The 21,845-nt window shown below is 37.0% G+C and overlaps 1 protein-coding gene across 1 annotated transcript; it reads left to right on the forward strand.

Annotated features, from left to right (window-relative positions):
* Positions 1–4,358: 4,358 nt before the first annotated feature.
* On the forward strand, positions 4,359–5,639 carry LOC131649513 (uncharacterized). The gene has a single exon (XM_058919274.1). It carries the CDS (start codon positions 4,359–4,361, stop codon positions 5,637–5,639), a length of 1,281 nt encoding a protein of 426 aa, XP_058775257.1.
* Positions 5,640–21,845: the final 16,206 nt, after the last annotated feature.

Below are 21,845 nucleotides of genomic sequence, written 5' to 3' on the forward strand. Positions count from 1 at the left end.
AATAATATAGTAGTTGAAAATGTATCATATTTAAACTAATATGTTTTATATATCATATTTATAATAAATATTATAAGATTTTTTTACTTTATTTTTATATAACAAAATAATAAATAAATAACTCTTTTAGTGTCGGGTAGCCCACAACCCATTTAGGCCAGAGCTTAGGTAATATAATTCAAGCTTGTATTATAACTAGTTTTTGGGCCGACCCTATAAAACTTGTCAGGGTTAACCTGTTTATGACTTAATAATCCATCTTGACTACTCTATTTAAAAGTTGAGTTAGGTCTTCCAAACAACATGTTTTATATAGAAGGCGGAGTGAGCCCCTAAGGTACAAGGTTTTACTAACACGAAGTTGTCCCAAAAATCGTCCTAGTTCTCGGCATGATCATAAAATCATGGAATATCCTTATGTAGCAAGATGGACCCTTGATCCCGAATATTATTCAGTAAATTATGCACCACGACAAAATTATGGAAAAATATTCGGTAGGAAAACTTCCAAAGCTAGTAATCACCCCAAGAATTCCCTTATCAAAGCCCAAGCGTTGGGATAAAGCCGTGAGGGGTAAATATTCAAGAACCTTAACACCTCGTCTTTAAATTGGGTCAAGGGTAAGAACAAATTTATTTGAGTAAATAATCACTCGTAGAAAGGAATAGAGCATTCCCAAGAGCTACTACAAATCCTTTTTCCTAAATCCATGGGAAGAACCAACCAATTAGAGGGATGAAATACTTTTATGTTATCCTCCATCACGACCGGATGAATATTTAAGAAAAATAGGCTTCCTAATATTTTTTAATCCATTCGGCTATACTTGCTCGCATCAATCAACTCCATAAGACTTGTACTTTTTCGAAGTATTTCATTAGCACAAAAGATATATGATGGCCTGAGCCAATTGACACATGAAGACTAAGTCCTAAGATTGAGGTGATCCCTAATCTCAACATCACTTATATCCCAACCAAAGGGGGACTGGTAAGTTCTGATGAAAGTGAGAGATTCCTCCTTGTTCAAGGAAGTACCTCCATTAAAGTAAAAACAGGAAAAATTGAACCCATAAAGGTTATCAAAGGAACAGATGCATAACTGAATGCATGATCACTTATAACATCACTGTCACAAAGGATATTGTTGGAGAAAGATTCATGAATATAAGTTTTTATGTCAAGAGAACCTCTCTGATTCAAAACTACACTTATGATAACTAAAGCATAATTGCTAGTAATGGAAAGGTTGGAGTATAAACTAGTGAAGGTTTTTGTTCTAGCGGATGCAGATGAACCATTACCCCCAAAATCACTAGAAAGGTTCACTAAATGATCATTCATCTAAGGTATAGTGAAAATACATACAAGAAATGAGAACTTAAGCCCAGGGCAAGAATGGTATCTGTAGAAAATATGGGCATGTAAAGAGAGTAGAGGTTAAGTGAAAAGTGAAAATTTATGTTCTAAAGGAAAGAAAGAGCTCAAGAATAGGCTTCTATAAAGAAATGAAATCACTCTCATAAAAGGGAAGCTGACTTTTAGGAATGGTAGAAAAATTCAGCCAAAAGACTAGGGAAACCTTATATAGAAATATCACGTAGTGGGTCAGATCAAAAGAATATTAAGTAAGAGTCTAAAATATATTGGGTTAGTTGGTTTTATGTGTATAAGTATAAAAGTAAAATTGGATTAGGGTTTAGAGATCTTTGTCCGTCTAACTTAACTCTTTTGGCTAAGTAGAGGTGATGCTTTATCCAGGTGATTCTGGTCTTTAGATGGACATCTTCGTTGATTCTTATGATGTCTATATTATTTATTAATAAAGGTGAGATAGATATTATAGCTTGTGTAACTCTTCCTCCTAGTGGAAAGGAATTTATTTTATTGGCTCTAAGCTAGAAGACCCTTCTAAATAGTTCGTTCATGGTATTAATAGGAAAGTTGGATCACAGTTTTAAATGTCTTTTTGGATAACCCTTGGAATGGGACTTTATACCTTAAGGCTATGTTCCCTAGGTTGTTTACAACAACTTATTATCCAGAAGAGGACGTGAGAGAGACTGGTAGGTGGTTTGATGAGACCTTAATTTGTGATTTTAGATGGAAGAGCCATTTCTTTGTGTCTGAGTGTAACGCCCCGATTTTCGATATTTATTTTATTATGTAGTTATTTGGTGTGTTTGGTGCTTAAACTGATATTTTAATTATTATTATATTAGTTTAATAATTATTTAGTAAGTAGTAAATTGATTAATTAGTTATTTGGGTCAAGTAGTGGTTAGTAATTGGGAGGGTGTGTAGTAAGCCCAGTAGCAAATTAAGGATTAGTGAAGGATTAATAAAAATAAAGAAATTAGAAGGAATAGTTTTTGGCAAAAATATTGTGAAGAACGTAGAAACAGAGAAAGAGGCTAGGGCAAGAGAGAAAGGGGACTTCCACCATTGTTGAAGGATCAAAGCTCAATCCTAAGGTAAGGGGGGAGAATGGGTTCTCTAAATGGTGATTACAACATGAGAGGGTAGTGAGGGTTTCTTTCCCTCTTTAGGTTTCATAATTTGTATGTCTAATTCCTTCTTTGATGTGTGAATTGATTTGCTTTGTGTGATGTTCTTCATGACTGATGCGTATTGTATGATTGTGGACGAAATTCTGTTTTGGATTGATGAATCATGATGTGGTATTGGGTGTTGGTTGAGTTGTTGCTGTGTTCATGGAGAACTAAATCTGAATGTAAATTGTCCAATTTGATGAGTAGGAATTGGGTCGTTATCATGTTAAAATCGATGTAGCATAATAGGTTAATGAATCTAGATGAAAGGAGTGAGTTAATAGGTGAAAATATGATGTTTTGGACCTGAAATCGCAGACTGGAAGTAATGAAAACGAGTGAGAACGAACTGGTGCGAGTGCAGACTTTGACAGACAGTTTTCCTGTCAGTTTGCGTATGATACGCGTATGGGTTGAGGCCATACGCGTATGGGGGACACACCCAGGGGGCTATACGCGTATGATACGCAGCCTTGTCCCAGCACAACACAACTTCTGGTGGAACGCGTATGGTACGCGTATGGAAGGGAGGCTATACGCGTATGGAAGAGTGATACGCGTATGGGAGAATTTTTAGTGCAAAACTGGTCCTGGTGGTACGCGTATGAGGCGCGTATGGGGAAGGGGCATACGCGTATGGGATAGCTATACGCGTATGGTTACGCTAGTGTGCAGAATTTTCCATTTTTGTGATTTTCTCCTGATCCTTGAGTGAAATAAATACCTTTCTGAGTTACTTAAAACTGTAAGACTTAGGTAAACATAGAGAGATTGTAAGAGTTATGATTTGGACCTAAAATATTGTGTTAAGTTTGTGTTGACTGTTGTGAATGTAACTACAAAATAATAAAATTATAGTTGCATGTTGTTGAGTTGGTTGATAGCCTAAATGGCAATGAGTTGAAGGCTGAGGCCTTGTGTTGTTGAATTGTGTTGATTGGATGTCCATATTGCATACATATGTCGTTGAGGGCTTATGCTCTGTTGTTGGCCTGTATTGGCATTGTTGAAGGCTTATGCCTTGTTATTGCCTCTAATATAATGGCATCTGTTGAGGGCTTATGCTCTGTTGGTACCACATGCATGTAGAGTCGATAGTTACATTTTCATTCATCCGACTGCTTGTAAATGTCATGTAATGATGCTGTTGTGTGATTGATGGTGTGAGAATCTGTTTGTGATTGTGTTTGTGTGTGGTGTAGATACTACTCCTTAACCATGTGATATTTCACCGCATATTTATTGAATGTAATTCTCACCCCTCTTCTGTTGTTGTGTCTGTGCTTCTTCGGGAGTACAGATAACCAGGTACCAGAGTAGTGCTTGGATTTCTCGAGTGTTACCTGATCGAGTCTTAGGAGTCGCTCTGATACGTAACACGGGGATGTTGGGATACGCTGTGTTTTGATTTCCTTTCAGTTAAATGTTAAATTGTTACGTATCTTGATTTTGACATTATAGTTGGACCACCTGTTTAGTGGATATGATTTATTTGTTGAGGCCGTGGTGCCATGAGAACTAATAAGCTGTTTGAATTCCGCTGCAGTATTAAATATTCTATTTTAATGAAGAATAATAAATTAAAATGATGTTTTAGTGAATTGTTTAGAAGATGTGACATCCTACTCGTATTACTCTGATTATTTATGTATTTATAACTTATTTATTTTCGATATGGGAAAGTGGGGTGTTACAATTGGTATCAGAGCAGGTCGGTCCGTCCGACCAAGTAGTTGAGTCGCTAACAAATCGAGTATGGTTAAAACTTGTCATCTAACTATGTTTCTGTTGCAGTGTTTAGTTGAAATGGCTGGGAGAAACGATGCTGCGATTGCTGCTGCTTTGGAGGCTATGGCTCAAGCTCTGGAACATCAACCTAATGCTGGTGAGAATGCTGGGTCTCGCAGTTTGGCTACTTTCCAGAGGGAGAACCCGCCGGTCTTCAAAGGCAAGCATGACCCTGATGGAGCCTTAGAGTGGTTGAAAGAGATCGAGAGGATCTTTCGTGTAATGGATTGTACTCAGGCACAGAAAGTTCGCTATGGGACACATATGCTAGCAGTCGAAGCTGACGACTGGTGGCTAGCAACACGTCAGAGACTAGAAGCCACAGGTGAAGAGATCACTTGGGATGTGTTCAGAAGGGAGTTTCTGAGAAAGTATTATCCGGAGAGCGTCCGTGGTAAGAAGGAAATTGAGTTCCATGAACTGAAACAAGGGAACATGTCAGTGACTGACTATGCTGCTAAGTTCACTGAATTGGCCAAATTTTATCCGTACTATGATGGAGAGGGCGCAGAGTTTTCAAAATGTGTTAAGTTTGAAAATGGGCTACGCTCTGAGATCAAGAAGGCTATAGGGTATCAACAAATCCGCGTTTTTCCTAACTTGGTAGACAGCTGCAGAATCTTTGAGGAAGATAATGCTGCTCACTATAAGATTGTCAGTGATAGAAGAGGCAGGCAGAATCAGCAACGTGGCAAGCCTTATGACACTCCAGCTGGCAAGGGCAAACGAAGAGCTGCTCCGGGCCAGAGAACAAGTGGGGGAGGTGCTCCTGCTCCGATTGTGTGTTTTAAGTGTGGGAAGGCTGGTCATAAGAGTACTTACTGCACTGATGACGTTAAGAAGTGTTTCCGTTGTGGCAAGACTGGTCATATGATGTCTGAATGTAGACATAAAGAAGTGGTTTGTTTTAATTGCGGTGAAGAAGGACACATTGGAAGTCAATGTCAGAAACCCAAGAAGGCACAAGCTGGTGGTAAGGTGTTCGCATTGGCTGGTACTCAGATAAGCACTGAGGACAGACTCATTAGAGGTACTTGCTTCATCAATAGTATGCCTTTAATTACTATCATCGATACTGGTGCTACTCATTGTTTTATTGCTGCTGAATGTGTTGAAAGGTTGGGTCTTGTACTATCTTCGATGAATGGCGAGATGGTAGTTGAGGTTCTAGCTAAAGGATCTGTGACTACATCTCTTGTTTGCTTGAAATGTCCGTTGTCTATCTTCGACAGGGACTTTGCTGTTGATTTAGTATGTTTACCGTTAGCCGGGCTAGACGTAATTTTGGGAATGAACTAGTTAGAATATAACTATGCTCACATCAATTGTTATAACAAGACTGTGAGATTTTCAACTGCCGAAGAAGAAGCTGGCTTAGTGTCGTCTAAGCAGGTACGACAATTGCTGAAGGAAGAAGTAGAGATGTTCTCGTTGATGGCAACATTGTCAATCGAGAATCAGAACATCATCGATGAGTTATCGGTGGTAAGAGAATTCCCTGAAGTTTTTCCCGATGAGATTCCTGATGTGCCGCCAGAAAGAGGAATTGAGTTTACGATTGATCTTGTACCTGGTACCAGACCTGTTTCTATGGCACCGTACAGGATGTCCGCACCTGAGTTGACAGAATTGAAGAAGCAATTAGAAGACTTACTGGAGAAGAAGTTTGTCAGACCAAGTGTATCGCCGTGGGGAGCTCCGGTGCTGTTAGTGAAGAAAAAGGATGGAAGCATGAGACTTTGCGTAGATTATCGACAGCTGAATAAAGTAACCATTAAGAACAAATACCCGCTACCGAGAATAGATGATTTGATGGACCAATTGGTGGGTGCGAGTGTTTTTAGCAAGATCGATCTGAGGTCGGGTTACCATCAGATTAAGGTCAAAGATGAAGATGTACAGAAGACAGCGTTCAGAACAAGATATGGACATTATGAATATTCAGTGATGCCATTTGGTGTTACGAACGCGCCAGGAGTATTTATGGAATATATGAACCGTATCTTCCATGAGTATTTAGATCAGTTCGTCGTGGTGTTTATAGACGACATCTTGATATATTCTAAATCAGAGCCAGAGCATTCAGATCATTTGAGGACGGTATTGCAAGTGTTGAAAGAAAGGAAGTTGTATGCGAAGTTGTCCAAGTGTGAATTTTGGTTGAAAGAAGTCAGTTTTCTGGGACATGTCATATCTGGTGGTGGCATTGCTGTAGACCCATCTAAGGTAGATGCTGTGTTACAATGGGAGACTCCAAAGTCAGCTACCGAGATCAGAAGTTTCTTGGGCTTGGCCGGTTACTACAGACGGTTTATTGAAGGATTTTCTAAGTTGGCACTTCCATTAACTAAGTGGACGTGTAAGGGTAAAGTGTTCATATGGGATGCACAATGTGAAGAAAGTTTTGTGGAATTGAAGAAGAGATTGACGACAGCCCCGGTTTTGACATTACCAAACCCAGGAGAACCTTTCGTAGTTTATTGCGATGCTTCTTTGATGGGTTTAGGTGGTGTACTTATGCAGAATGGTAAGGTAATTGCTTATGCATCGAGACAACTGAGATTCATGAAAGGAACTACCCTACACATGATTTGGAACTCGCTGCTGTGGTTTTCGTACTAAAAATTTGGAGACATCATCTCTATGGTTCTAGATTTGAAGTCTATAGTGACCATAAGAGTTTGAAATACCTGTTTGACCAGAAGGAGCTGAACATGAGACATCGAAGATGGTTAGAACTGCTGAAAGATTATGATTTCGGGTTGAATTATCACCCCGGTAAGGCGAATGTTGTGGCTGATGCCTTAAGCCGGAAGACCTTGCACATGTCCGCTATGATGGTTAAATAATTGGAGTTGATCGAACAATTCCGAGATATGAGCTTGATTTGTGAAGTGACACCGCAGAGTGTTAAGTTGGGAATGCTCAAAATTGACAATGACTTTTTGAACAGTATCAAAGAGGCTCAGAAATTGGATGTGAAAATGGTGGACATTATAGTTGGTTGTGGCAAATCCGAGAAGAGTGATTTTAAGGTGGACGCACAAGGAGTGTTGAGATTGCGGAATCGAATCTATATCCCTGATGACAACGATATAAAAAGGATGATTTTAGAAGAAGGTCATCGGAGTAACTTAAGTATTCACCCTGGAGCTACTAAAATGTATCAAGACTTGAAGAAGATATTTTGGTGGCCGAGGATGAAAGAAGATGTGGCACGGTTTGTATATGCTTGTTTAACTTGTCAAAAATCGAAGATTGAACACCAGAAGCCTGCAGGGTTGATGCAACCGTTAGAAATTCCAGAATGGAAGTGGGATAGCATTTCGATGGATTTTGTAACAGGGTTGCCTAATACTGCAAGTGGACACGATTCAATATGGGTGATTGTTGATAGGCTTACCAAATCAGCCCATTTCATACCTATTAACATCACGTATCCGGTGGCAAAGTTAGCTGAGATCTATGTCCGAGTGATTGTGAAGTTGCATGGTATTCCCTTGTGCATTGTGTCGGATAGAGATCCGAGATTCACTTCTGATTTTTGGAAGAGCTTGCAAGAAAGTTTGGGTTCTAAGTTGAGGTTGAGTTCGGCGTATCATCCTCAGACGGATGGTCAAACTGAGAGGACTATTCAGTCTCTAGAGGATCTGTTGAGAGCGTGTGTTCTCGAACAAGGAGGCTCGTGGAGCGCTCATCTTCCATTGATCGAGTTTACTTATAATAACAGTCATCATTCTAGTATCGGGATGGCACCTTTTGAAGCGTTGTATGGTCGGAGGTGTAGAACTCCGCTATGTTGGCACGAATCTGGCGAAGGCGTAGTACTTGGACCGGAAATTGTACGAGAAACCACAGAGAAGGTAAAAATGATTCGGGAAAAGATGAAGGCTTCACAGAGTAGACAGAAAAGTTATCATGATAAGCGAAGGAAGGAGTTAGAATTTGAATCAGGTGACCATGTGTTTCTAAGAGTCACGCCTGTGACTGGTGTTGGTCGTGCCCTGAAGTCAAAGAAGCTGACTCCACGATTTATCGGCCCTTATCAGATTTCAGAGAAAGTGGGTACTGTCGCTTATAGGGTGGCGTTACCGCCTAACCTGTCGAATCTGCACGATGTGTTTCATGTGTCACAGCTTCGGAAGTATGTTCCGGACCCATCTCACGTGATTCATATGGATGACGTGCAAGTGAGAGAGAATCTTACAGTAGAGACGATGCCGATTCGGATCACGGATCGTGAGATAAAGTCCCTTAGAGGTAAAGATATCCCGTTGGTGAAAGTAGTCTGGACGGGGACTACCGGAGAAAGCATGACGTGGGAAATGGAGAGCAAGATGCGGGACTCCTATCCCGAGTTGTTTGAACGAGGTAAGATTTTCGAGGACGAAAATATCGTAAGTGGGGGAGAGTTGTAACGCCCCGATTTTCGATATTTATTTTATTATGTAGTTATTTGGTGTGTTTGGTGCTTAAACTGATATTTTAATTATTATTATATTAGTTTAATAATTATTTAGTAAGTAGTAAATTGATTAATTAGTTATTTGGGTCAAGTAGTGGTTAGTAATTGGGAGGGTGTGTAGTAAGCCCAGTAGCAAATTAAGGATTAATGAAGGATTAATAAAAATAAAGAAATTAGAAGGAATAGTTTTTGGCAAAAATATTGTGAAGAACGTAGAAACAGAGAAAGAGGCTAGGGCAAGAGAGAAAGGAGACTTCCACCATTGTTGAAGGATCAAAGCTCAATCCTAAGGTAAGGGGGGAGAATGGGTTCTCTAAATGGTGATTACAACATGAGAGGGTAGTGAGGGTGTCTTTCCCTCTTTAGGTTTCATAATTTGTATGTCTAATTCCTTCTTTGATGTGTGAATTGATTTGCTTTGTGTGATGTTCTTCATGACTGATGCGTATTGTATGATTGTGGACGAAATTCTGTTTTGGATTGATGAATCATGATGTGGTATTGGGTGTTGGTTGAGTTGTTGCTGTGTTCATGGAGAACTAAATCTGAATGTAAATTGTCCAATTTGATGAGTAGGAATTGGGTTGTTATCATGTTAAAATCGATGTAGCATAATAGGTTAATGAATCTAGATGAAAGGAGTGAGTTAATAGGTGAAAATATGATGTTTTGGACCTGAAATCGCAGACTGGAAGTGATGAAAACGAGTGAGAACGAACTGGTGCGAGTGCAGACTTTGACAGACAGTTTTCCTGTCAATTTGCGTATGATACGCGTATGGGTTGAGGCCATACGCGTATGGGGGACACACCCAGGGGGCTATACGCGTATGATACGCAGCCTTGTCCCAGCACAACACAACTTCTGGTGGAACGCGTATGGTACGCGTATGGAAGGGAGGCTATACGCGTATGGAAGAGTGATACGCGTATGAGAGAATTTTTAGTGCAAAACTGGTCCTGGTGGTACGCGTATGAGGCGCGTATGGGGAAGGGGCATACGCGTATGGGATAGCTATACGCGTATGGTTACGCTAGTGTGCAGAATTTTCCATTTTTGTGATTTTCTCCTGATCCTTGAGTGAAATAAATACCTTTCTGAGTTACTTAAAACTGTAAGACTTAGGTAAACATAGAGAGACTGTAAGAGTTATGATTTGGACCTAAAATATTGTGTTAAGTTTGTGTTGACTGTTGTGAATGTAACTACAAAATAATAAAATTATAGTTGCATGTTGTTGAGTTGGTTGATAGCCTAAATGGCAATGAGTTGAAGGCTGAGGCCTTGTGTTGTTGAATTGTGTTGATTGGATGTCCATATTGCATACATATGTCGTTGAGGGCTTATGCTCTGTTGTTGGCCTGTATTGGCATTGTTGAAGGCTTATGCCTTGTTATTGCCTCTAATATAATGGCATCTGTTGAGGGCTTATGCTCTGTTGGTACCACATGCATGTAGAGTCGATAGTTACATTTTCATTCATCCGACTGTTTGTAAATGTCATGTAATGATGCTGTTGTGTGATTGATGGTGTGAGAATCTGTTTGTGATTGTGTTTGTGTGTGGTGTAGATACTACTCCTTAACCATGTGATATTTCACCGCATATTTATTGAATGTAATTCTCACCCCTCTTCTGTTGTTGTGTCTGTGCTTCTTCGGGAGTACAGATAACCAGGTACCAGAGTAGTGCTTGGATTTCTCGAGTGTTACCTGATCGAGTCTTAGGAGTCGCTCTGATACGTAACACGGGGATGTTGGGATACGCTGTGTTTTGATTTCCTTTCAGTTAAATGTTAAATTGTTACGTATCTTGATTTTGACATTATAGTTGGACCACCTGTTTAGTGGATATGATTTATTTGTTGAGGCCGTGGTGCCATGAGAACTAATAAGCTGTTTGAATTCCGCTGCAGTATTGAATATTCTATTTTAATGAAGAATAATAAATTAAAATGATGTTTTAGTGAATTGTTTAGAAGATGTGACATCCTACTCGTATTACTCTGATTATTTATGTATTTATAACTTATTTATTTTCGATATGGGAAAGTGGGGTGTTACAATGAGGAACCAATCCTTATTCAAATCCTCTTGGTTATTCGAGGGCATATTTTCCATAGAAATAAATAAGTGAGTTTGGAAGCTAGCAAGGGACAGTACTTTCTCTTTTGGCTTCTTCTATTTTTTCAAGCCACCCTTCCTTCGCTTGCAATCGGTCTCCCCAAACTTAGGGGTGGTTGGGAAACTTCTAAAGTGATTGTATTCTATTAGAAAATTCTCCTTAACATGTTCTCCTTTAGAGAGAATTTATATAAGAGGAAGTTGATTGTCGACCTTAGTCTTATCTTGTGTACTTTTTAGGGTGTTTTCGTTGATTCCATTTCTCACTTTTTTTCACTTGTGAATTGGTTAACATTATTTGGTATAGGATATTCAGTTATATATGGTGACAGATAGTTATTCCTTTGAATCATAGTCTTCTTTTTTAGAGTTTCATTTCTAAAGGTGATAGAGAGAAGTCTAAGGGGGTATTATTAAAAAATGGCGCACTGTGGTTTGAACCATTGGGAGAGTTCGAAATGAGGTTGTGTTTTCTAATTCTTGAACAAACATGAAAGATAATTTTTTTTTTGCTTGGAAATGGATTTTAGGGAGATCAGTTGAGAACTCTTGCACATTCTTATAATGACTTCAGAACCTTATCCTTTCTATTTATCAATAACGGATCGAGAGTTTAGGCAGGTTGAGAATTTGTGTTTTCAATCCTTCTTTGGTGGTTGGTTTTTGATCGAGTGTTGGTGGTCCAACTGACTTGAGCTCTAACTTAATCCTTTAATGGGATGCAACTCTTAAAAGGCATTTTTTGGATTGTATTATGGTGATTTGTTTTGATTCAGGTACTTGTAGATTTTTATGCTTCTGTGTGTTTTGTTTAATATATTTTTTTGTAGCTTTGGTGCATTTTGTGTCATCCGTCTACTTATCTATACTTCATTTATATTCGTTACCTTTTTTGTTATATATATATATATATATTGTTTTTTTCTTTAAACAAATTAATTGGATATTGGATGGTGGATGCTTGCTGAACAAAAACTCAAAAGTATAAGAATACTCATTACTTAAAAGTTTTTAAGCATATAGTTCACCGATGTGTCCTACTAAAAGCTTGATGTACATTGAGTTTATTGTAGAAATGCGTCAACATACTAAGTGAACTAGTGAAGAAATATTTCACGAAGTAAGAAGTAATAATTACCCGTTCTTTTAATTAAAATTTAAATTTGAATGCATTTTAATCTTCTATTTTGACAAGAAATGATGTTTATCTAGTGGGAAAATATCTAGTTTAGTTGAGGGACATAGGAATGTAAAATCTCTCTATTTGCTTGCAATGAAGGTTCGTGAGCATAATCGGTAAAACCTCAAGATTATTATTAAAACTCTCAAGAAAATCACTTGGGGACATGAGTAGTGATGGGTAATCATGAGGGGAGAGCATTTGTAACACCCATAATTTCAGTTTATTAATTTAATTTGGATTTAAATTAAATAATTGGAATTTTAGAATTTTAAATTGGATTTAATTGGAAAATGATGGAGTAAGAGCTATTGGGCTTATGATGTGGTGATAGTAAAAGAGGGGTGCTAATTAGTTAGGCCTTTTACTAAGTTGTGATATATTATTTTTATTTTATTTTCATAAAATAAGAAAAAGGAACCATTTTGGGGAGAAAGGAAGAACACGTGAAAAGAGCAAGAGAAGAGAAAGAGGCAAGAACGTGAAACCGGAAGGAGAGCATTCAAGAGATTCATCGAGGTAAGGGGGGACTCTTCCTTTTAGTATCTCTTATGTGATCTTAGGTGATAGGTAGATTGATGTATGGTTTGGTTCAATTAGATATTGGGATTGTTAGGTTAGGGTGTTATAATTGGATTGAATTGATGATAATTGTGTGAACTAATTGGTTAATAATGAGTTTGGATGATATTTTATGGTGTATAATTGAATGTATGATGATTATATGCCTGTATGTGATGTCTGGATTCGTTTTTGGGTGAAAAGGATGTGAAATCGCAGGGTCTGTCGTAGACTTGGGGTTTGCTGAAATCGCAGGTCCGCTGAGCGGAGGGGGGTCCGCTGAGCGGAGGTCCTAACGTAGTTCGCTCCTGCTTGACGTTGCTTGAGGTCCGCTGAGTGGGGGTCTGAAGGATTTCGCTTCTGCCTTGCTCCGCTGAGCGAACCTTGCTGGGTGTGAATTTTCCCAAACTTCAAAATAATGTATCTTTTGATCCGTGTATCATTTCTTAGTGCCGTTTTGGGCGTTGTGCAAGTAATTAAATGTTTTATATGATGAATGATGAATATTGGTATTAGCCAACTTTATTTCTTTAAAAACTCGATTTAATTACTTGATGAGAATTGAACATTGTGTGCATATGAGATAGGTGTGACAATGTGTTTGATGTGATGATGAATTGGTTGTGATTTGTTATTATGATTGTGATGGACGCATGACTATTTGAATGATGTTGAAAACATGTACATACTTATTCGGTGATGTGGTGTTGAGATGAGTTGTTCATCGTGATTCGGTGTGTTTTAAGTATGTTATACGTGTTTCATTCATTCATATGCATTGATGTTGGATCCCGGTGATGTTTGGATCGTTGGTGGACATATTTCCCATTGTGTGGAAATTGTGCCGGTGGGCCGTATCTCGATGAGGCGTAGATCGGCTAGGTGGATTGATTCCACGGTTTATTGGTACCACATGCATAGTGTCAGTTGTGTCATATGCATTTTTGTCATAACATGATTGTATGGATTTCCGTGTTATGTGTTGTAGTCTATTATTGTGTGAATTAATGAATAATAGATGTGAATCTGAATATGTATAATTGGGTGAACGATATATTATGATGCTTGTTACTTATGAATTGCATGATATTTACTAATTGAGAATGAGACTCACCCTTACATGTTGTCATTTTCAGATTGAGGAGTAGCGGCATTAGTGCTTGGTGAGGATGACTCGTAGAGTTTATCCGTTTATGTTGGGTCGAGTCGGTCATGCTCTGATCTGTAACACTGGGGAACGATAGTTATAGAGTTTTATGAAATTATCCATTTTATTTGGTGTTGAATTATGATTCCATTTGGTTGTATTTGATGATGTTTAGTATTCCGCTGTGATAAACATGATTATGTTTTGGTGAACCGTTTCATAATGAAGCATGACTTTGACCTTAGTTGATTTAATTATTTTGAATAATTGTGGCACCCTTGTGCATATGTTTTACTCTGATTAATTATTAAATTGCCGCGGGGTTTAGAAGGGTGTTACAGCATTCACATTGGGTCAAACACTCACCTAAAGATCATTGACTCACACAAACAAGTGAGAGAGACACCACATATTCACCCAAAACCTGATGGTGATAGGTGTATGGATTCCCTGACTTATAAAGTGCTCAACTTCCACTTTTCCAAGTAATGTGGGACTTAGAACTTAAACTTGTTTCTCAATATAACCCACACTTTTTTCTCAATAAGTAGGTTAACATTCAGGGGAGCCAACATAAATCTTGGTGTCATCTCTCTAACCATATCTCTTAAATTTATGTCATTTACATTATTATTTCAAATTATATCAGCTGCTTTTCTCTATGTATCTTTACTAACACAAAATTTTGTTTTTAAGTAAGAAAATATTTAAATTAATCACAAATTTTGAATACCACAGTTCACCCCTCTTGAGTTATATGTCAGTTGCCCAATACTTAAGCCATTTAATAATGACAAAGATGTGTTAAAGTTTATTTAAGATGTTAAATAATTTAAGGTCTTTGATGTTTATTTTGAACACAATGTTGACATACCTAAAATCACTGACGAGAAGGTTGAATAAGAAAATGTTGAAAAAGTTAATACTCTCATTCAAGATGATCAAGGTGATGTAAATTATGAAGTTAATGATGTTGAAGTTGATGTAAAAGAGGAGGTTAATGATGTCAGAGTTGATATGAATGTGGAGGATGTTCAAGCGGATGTGAATGTGGAAGATAATGATGATGTGCAAGTCGATGTTAATGGGGGAGGTTAATGACGAAAGTGAAATTGATCCTAATTAATCATGAGGACAACGAGGATGATGAGAGTGATGAGTGTAATTTAGTTACTAATGTTGGTGTAAATTGGACAATAGTTCTTACAAATGAGGCAACAGAATAACCTTATAGACATAATTTTATTTATGGTAATGAGAGTTATGATTTAGATGAGCGGCATACTCCACCAGAAAGTGATGTTGAAGATGGGATGGAGAGGTTTCTAACTTTTAAAGAAAGTACAAAATTTAAGCTAGGGATGTTGTTCAAAGATAAGTTGCAAATTAGAGATGCTATAAAAGAATATGCAATTGATAATAAGAGTGTTGTCATAAAAAATGACAAGAAGAGAATAATAGTAAGATGCATGGAAGGTTGTCCCTTTTATATAAGGTTTAATATTAGGATGACCAACCAATTTTGGAAGCTTGTTAGCTTAATTGAAGAACATAATTATCATAGGACAATTAAGAAGAAAAAATAAAAAATTGATTGTGTAGCTTGCAAATTTGTGTATAAACTAAGCCATAATCCTAATATGAAATACAATGAGTTGATTGTAGAAGCCCTTAAAAAATGGCGTAAGTTATCCAATGACCAAGCTTACAGAGCCAAGAGAAGAGCATTAAATCTTATTCAAGGTTATGGTCCTGAACAATTTACACATTTGAGGAGTTATAACAAGGAATTTATTAAGTAAAACCTAAAGTCTACACTTAAGATTCAATGTGATGATTTTGCTGGTGGTCTTATATTTGAGACAATTTATGTATGTTTGGAAGCATGTAAGGTAGCATTTGCAAACACATGCATAACTCTAGTTGGTTTAGATGCATGATTTTTAAAAGGGAACTTTTGAGGTCAATTGATAGCTGGTGTTGGTAAGGATGGAGATAACAAGTTAATGCAGATAGCATATGTGATTGTGGAAGCCGAAACATATGACTCGTTAAAATGGTTCTTAAAGTTATTATTTAATGACTAAAAATCCATCCAACATAAGGTTTATAGATTATGTCGTATCAATAAAAAGTATATTATGTTATCATGTGTCTTCCATTATTTTATCTTATATTTCCACTATGTCTCCTTATGTTTCCATTATGTTACCTTAATTTAGGATTTGATACCAGTTATTCTAGAGACAAGAAAATATGTTGAACATACACTGTGTGTTAAATATTTATATGGAAATTCGAGAAAGAAATATCTCAGGATAAAGATGAAGGAAGCTTTATGAAGGGTAACTAGGGTCTCAACAATAAATGAAAGAACTTAATGTTAATGCTGAAAGAAATGATGGATGTATCTACTTCTTGTTGGAGTATATCTTATTTAAATATAGATATACAATGTGACTTACAAGTTAACAATATGTGTGAGGCATTTAATAGAGCAATCTTAGAGTATAGATACAAGTCAATCATTACACTGCTGAAGGTATTAATTACTACATAATAACGAAATTGAAACTTAAAAATATGTTTTAGGAAAAACAAAGAGGACAACTGAAAAATGAAATGTAACATGACATTTCGATGATAACTTTGCAATATTTGGAGTGTTAGATGAAATTGAGACTTATGTTGTTAATTTACTGCAAAGAAATATGTTTGTAAGAGGTGGTATTTAATAGGGATACCATGGTGGCATGTTATCTCATGCATATTGTCGCGGGCGAAAAATCGTTTTCTTTTCTAAATGAGACACCTGATGCCTTCTTTGGGCTCGAGTGCTCAAAAAATGATTTTTCTTTTGTACCGACCAAACTTTTTATTGTTTCCAAAAGAGGAAAAGGAAAAAAGCTGCAATAACCTAAAAGTGGGGGGAGATCTTGGGTAAGAGGGTTGGTTATACGAAGGGAAGGTATTAGCACCCATCGTATCTGTAGTACTCTACAGGGTTCTTTATTGTTTATTCCATTCTTTGTTACGGTGGAGGTTCTGTTTTGAAATAGGTGGGACCTAAGGTGTTTGTTTGATTATGCTCGCAAAGATCATCGCGATCCTCTGCATACATATCCCTTAAAGGGAATCAGAGCATCTGTAGCTCGGGGTCTACGGGTGCTAATGTTTGAGTGGTTTTTTTTGTTTTGTTTTGCTCGCCAAGGATCGACCTTGTGCCTACGTATTCTCAAAGGGATGTTGAGAAAGTCAGAGCAATCGTAGTTCCCACTTATGCTAGTGGAAGCAAAGGAAAATAGACAAATGTCGTCTAAATGCTAGATGTATCTAATCTATATCATCACATACATCTGTTTGATTTTTGTTTGTTTAACCAGCCTTGTGGCAAAAACTTTCAATGAAGTCAGCCTTGTGACAAAAAGTTTTGATTAATCAGCCAGCCTCGTGGCAAAAGTTTCAATGAAGTCAGCCTTGTGACAAAAACTTTGATTAATCAGCCAGTATGGTGGCAAAACGGTTTGATTGATTAGCCAGCCTTGTGGCAAAAAGAAGTTTGATTGATTAGCCAGCCTTGTGGCAAAAAGTTTGATTGATTGATTGTTTGTGATGATATATAAGAGATACTCCTAGCATAGAGATGATAAATGTCTAATCTCCTAGGGTATTTGATTTGGATATTGGGGATGCTTATAAGAAGCCCGTGGGTCCTTGTACAAAGCCCAAGAGGAGGCTATTCGAGGGTCCTTGCATTGTAAGCCCAAGAGGAGTCTATGGGAGGGACAATCCAGGGTCCTTGCATTGTAAGCCCAAGAGGAGGCTATGGGAGGGTCACTCGTTTGTACAAAGCCCAAGGGGAGGCATGGTATAGTTGGTTTGAGCTCTTAGAGCGATTTCACCGGGAAACCATACTCTATGTCCTAACCTAAGCTAGTGGAGATTCTTTGCACGAAGCCCAATAGGAGGCTATGGGGAACCTAGTGTTATACTAAGTTGAACAAGCACATATAACACAATCACAAATATGAACAAGTACGAGCAAATATGAACAAGTACATGAACAAATATGAACAAGTATGAACAAGCACATATATATGACAAAGTGTGTGTATATAATGGAGTTTATGAAGGAAATATACCTGTAAGCATGATCCATTTGTATACACAGGGCTCGGGACTCACACTCGAGGAGAAGTCCACTTGAGTTTATTCAAAGCTATGTAAACAGGTATTTACAAGGGGCTTGGGACTTATACCTACATGGAGGCCCATGATATTTTTTGGGAAGATTTAAAGAAACCTTCATTTTTGTTTTTGTATTTCAAAGTTTAAAAACGCATTGATTGAGATATGTACAAAAGGCGTACAATGAAATACCTAATTTCATGTACTGGAATGGGTATGTACAAAAGGGCTTGGGACTTATACCTACATGGAGGCCCATGGTATATTTGAAAAGTTTTGAATCATTTGAAGTTTTGAAAATGATTTGAAAATTGTTTTGAAAAAGATTTTATTTTTATTGTTTTATTGTTTTGAAAACTGTACAAAAAGAAAAGAAATGGGACTTACACTCTCTAATATTCGAGAGGCCCCACATCGTTTTGAAAATCAATTGATCAATTAAAAAAAAGATTTAATCAATAGTTTCAAAAAGAAATGGTTTATTGTTTTGAAAAGAACGATCGTTTGTTTTAAAACAATTTGAATTTGACAAAAGTCAACTTTAATTAAGTAAAAAAAATCAAATTTTAATGCTTAATTAAGACCTAAGTGATTAGGGTTTGATCACAAAAAATATTTACAAGTGATTAGGTTAAGAATCAAATGAGAAACAATGTTTTAAAGTATTAAAAAAAACACTTAAAACATGTCATTTTAAACCTATTTAAAAACGTATTAAATAAATCTTTTTTTGTGATTTTTTTTGATATTCATAAAATATATGTGTTAAATAAAGAGTGTACAAAAAATGAATTAATTTGATGTGTTAATTAATTAATTAAAGTTGTAAAAAAAAAATGAAGAAAAACAAGTGTTAAAAAAAATGGTTTGGTCCCTAGAGGACTTGAACTCGTGACCCTAAGGTCACCTAACCAAAACAATAACCAGCTGAGCCACGCTTGTGGCTTGTTAGTAGTACGCGCTTGGTAGAATATATTACTCAACTGAATTTCAAAACTTATGAACCAAAAAACGCGCCAAGAACACAATCCCAAATTGAATTTGAATTTTCTAAAAACTGAACCAAATTGATCAAGTGAAGGGTCTAACTCACTCGTTTTTTCATAAGGATCATGATGGTGGTCTTTAATTGCATTTATTTTCACTCTAAGGCTATCAATTTTCTGATGAACACGAAGAACCCTAATTCTATGATTCAATCTGAAATCGTGTATGTGCAAGTTATGATGCAATTGATTGAGGGTTAATGATCTTCATGTGTGCAGAAATGAGATGGTATGTTCATATTTCATTTATGATGCGTGGAGAGTAGAGTTTGAAGTTCAAGTGTACTTACCTCAAAAACGGCCAAACTGAGAATTGGATTTTGATCTGGAGGTGTTACAGATGCTTTGTATCAATCTGAATAGCTTCTATGATGATTATGGAAGGTGTCTGGATGTCTGGAACAAGTTGAATTCATCTGAGCATGGCCATGGCACCCGATCTGCAGTTGCTTCAAGTATGAATCGAATTTGAAGATGGAGATGTTTCAGATCATATGTGAGTGTTTGGATAGTTCATATGTGATATATATGAGGTGTTGGAAGTGTTAATTTGGACAGAAATGATCTTGAATGGATTTTGGCATGATAAGGCCATGGTTATGCATATTTGAGAAGTGAGGTAGTGATTTTGAGCTTGAGGTGTTTTTGGGGTGTATGAGTGGTTCAAACAAGTTTCAAATGATGTTTATGAGTTGTGGGAAGCATCATTTTGCTCAGAGCTTCAAAGGTTTAGAGGTTGAGCATTTTACCTCACTTTGAAACATATGACTTGTAATTCAAGAAAGAAGAGAGAAAACCTATAATTGTGAGGTTTTGGTGTGAGTTTGAAGATGATTTGAACCTCTATTTATAGGCCAAGGATTCTGAATGCAAAGCTCTTGCAAGTTGATCAAGAATGATGATTTGGCTTAAGAGATAAAATGGAATCTTTCACATTAAATGCAAATGGTTAAAAGTGACTTAACCATGGTTATTTCTCAAGCTTCTTATCCTCTTCCATTCTGATCTTCAAATCAGAAAATATCATTCAATTATTGCTTCTATGCATCATTGCTTGGATTATAGGTCATGTAGTCTTGAAACTTAGTGAAAAATGGTGAAAATTCAAGTGAAAATGATCACTAAATGCATAATTCAAAACCATAGCTACACTCCATATTTTTTCATGCTCTTGGACATTTTGGAAAGCTCATATTACACACTTCAAAACCCTAGTTGAAAGTTTCTTCAAGATCCTTAAGGAAGTGGGTGAAAAAGATCCATGAACTTTGAAGAAAATGAAGTTTTAAGTGAAATTTTCAAAAGATACCAACTTTGAAGCTCCATATCTCTTAAATGGTTGATCTTATGGAAAAAATTTATATGTGTCAAAGTTGTTTATTGGATCAAAATCTACAACTTTCATGTTGGAAGTTTTTTTCAGTTTGTAGGTGAAATTTTGAGAAATTCCCTTTCAAAGTTTGGAAAAAACCATGAAAAACACTTAGAAAATTTTTCTAAGTATGAAAGTCAAACTTTTGACTTTTTGATTCTTGATTGATTTTCTTGATTTCTCTTGATCAAATGACTTCATATATCATATATTGATGATTTAAAACTTCAAAAGTCATGGTTGACCCAATTTTCCCAAAAGTCAATGGTGATCTTGTACAGTTGACTTTTTCAGACGAATCGCGTTTCTGGAGTTTTCAATGAAACAGGCTATCCTCATCAAATGAATGGTATGAATGGATCATATTGAAGCATTAGAGGATATTGAGTCATGGTTTGAGTTTGTGGCACCATGTCCTGATTAAAAAGTCAGTTGTTCAGTGAATTAGGTCAAAAACCCTAATTGTCGACCTGATGAAATTGATGACTGTGGATCTTGAATTGAGATGTAATTTCCATTGGATATTGTCATAGGGATTATTTTAGGATGATTGAGGTCTTTGATTGACTCCCTGGGGATTTTTAGGGTTTCCCAAATGTGATCCCTGATTTCAGTCCCTGATAGTTCAAAACCCTGATCTGAGGATTTGTCTGATCAATCTTTGTGTAGGAGATGTTATGAGCCAATGGATTAGGTCAAAATGATGCACTTGGGGTCTTGAGGTCATGTCCCAAGTCATTAGGTCAATCTCTGAGCAAAAGTCAGGAGTATGCTATCTTCAGTCAAAACCCTAATTCAGTCGATTCAAAGCTGTTGAGCTTGTTGAAATGAATCTCTGAGGACCAAATGTTGATTGATGATGAAGATGATTCACTTGAGATGAAGGGAGAACAACACCCTAATTGATTGTTACTTGTACTGATGAGTGTTTTCCAGATTAAATCCCTGCTGAGTCACAAGTAGCAAACACAAACTATGCAATTTGTTAGAGATGCAAATGATGCACATGCTATGATATAAGGTGGTATCTTAGGTCAAAAATTGGGGTATGACAGATGCCCCTATTTAAGTTTCTTCAACCTGAGACATGAAGATTGAAAATCTTCGTTTTGATAGGGTGGAAGAGACTTAAATATCAAAAGACGCAAATTTTGGACCTAAGATACCAAAATTGCGAATGATGCAAGGATATCTTTACCGAGGGATATCAAGAACTGACTCCGCTGGGGAAAAGAGGTTGGGAAGGATGTCTCAATCTGTTTTAGGAAGAGAATCCGTTTTTCGGGAAAGCAAGTGTATGCTTCACCGAGGAATGATAGCTTTGTAAGAAAAGCTTACCCATCGGCATTATCGACTATCAGCTTGGGGATAGACTTGTTTAATAATGCGAAGGTGGAAGGTATGAAACTGTGTTACCGACTAT

Source organism: Vicia villosa, linkage group LG2 (assembly GCF_029867415.1).
Source record: "Vicia villosa cultivar HV-30 ecotype Madison, WI linkage group LG2, Vvil1.0, whole genome shotgun sequence".
NCBI classification, from domain to species: Eukaryota; Viridiplantae; Streptophyta; class Magnoliopsida; order Fabales; family Fabaceae; genus Vicia; species Vicia villosa.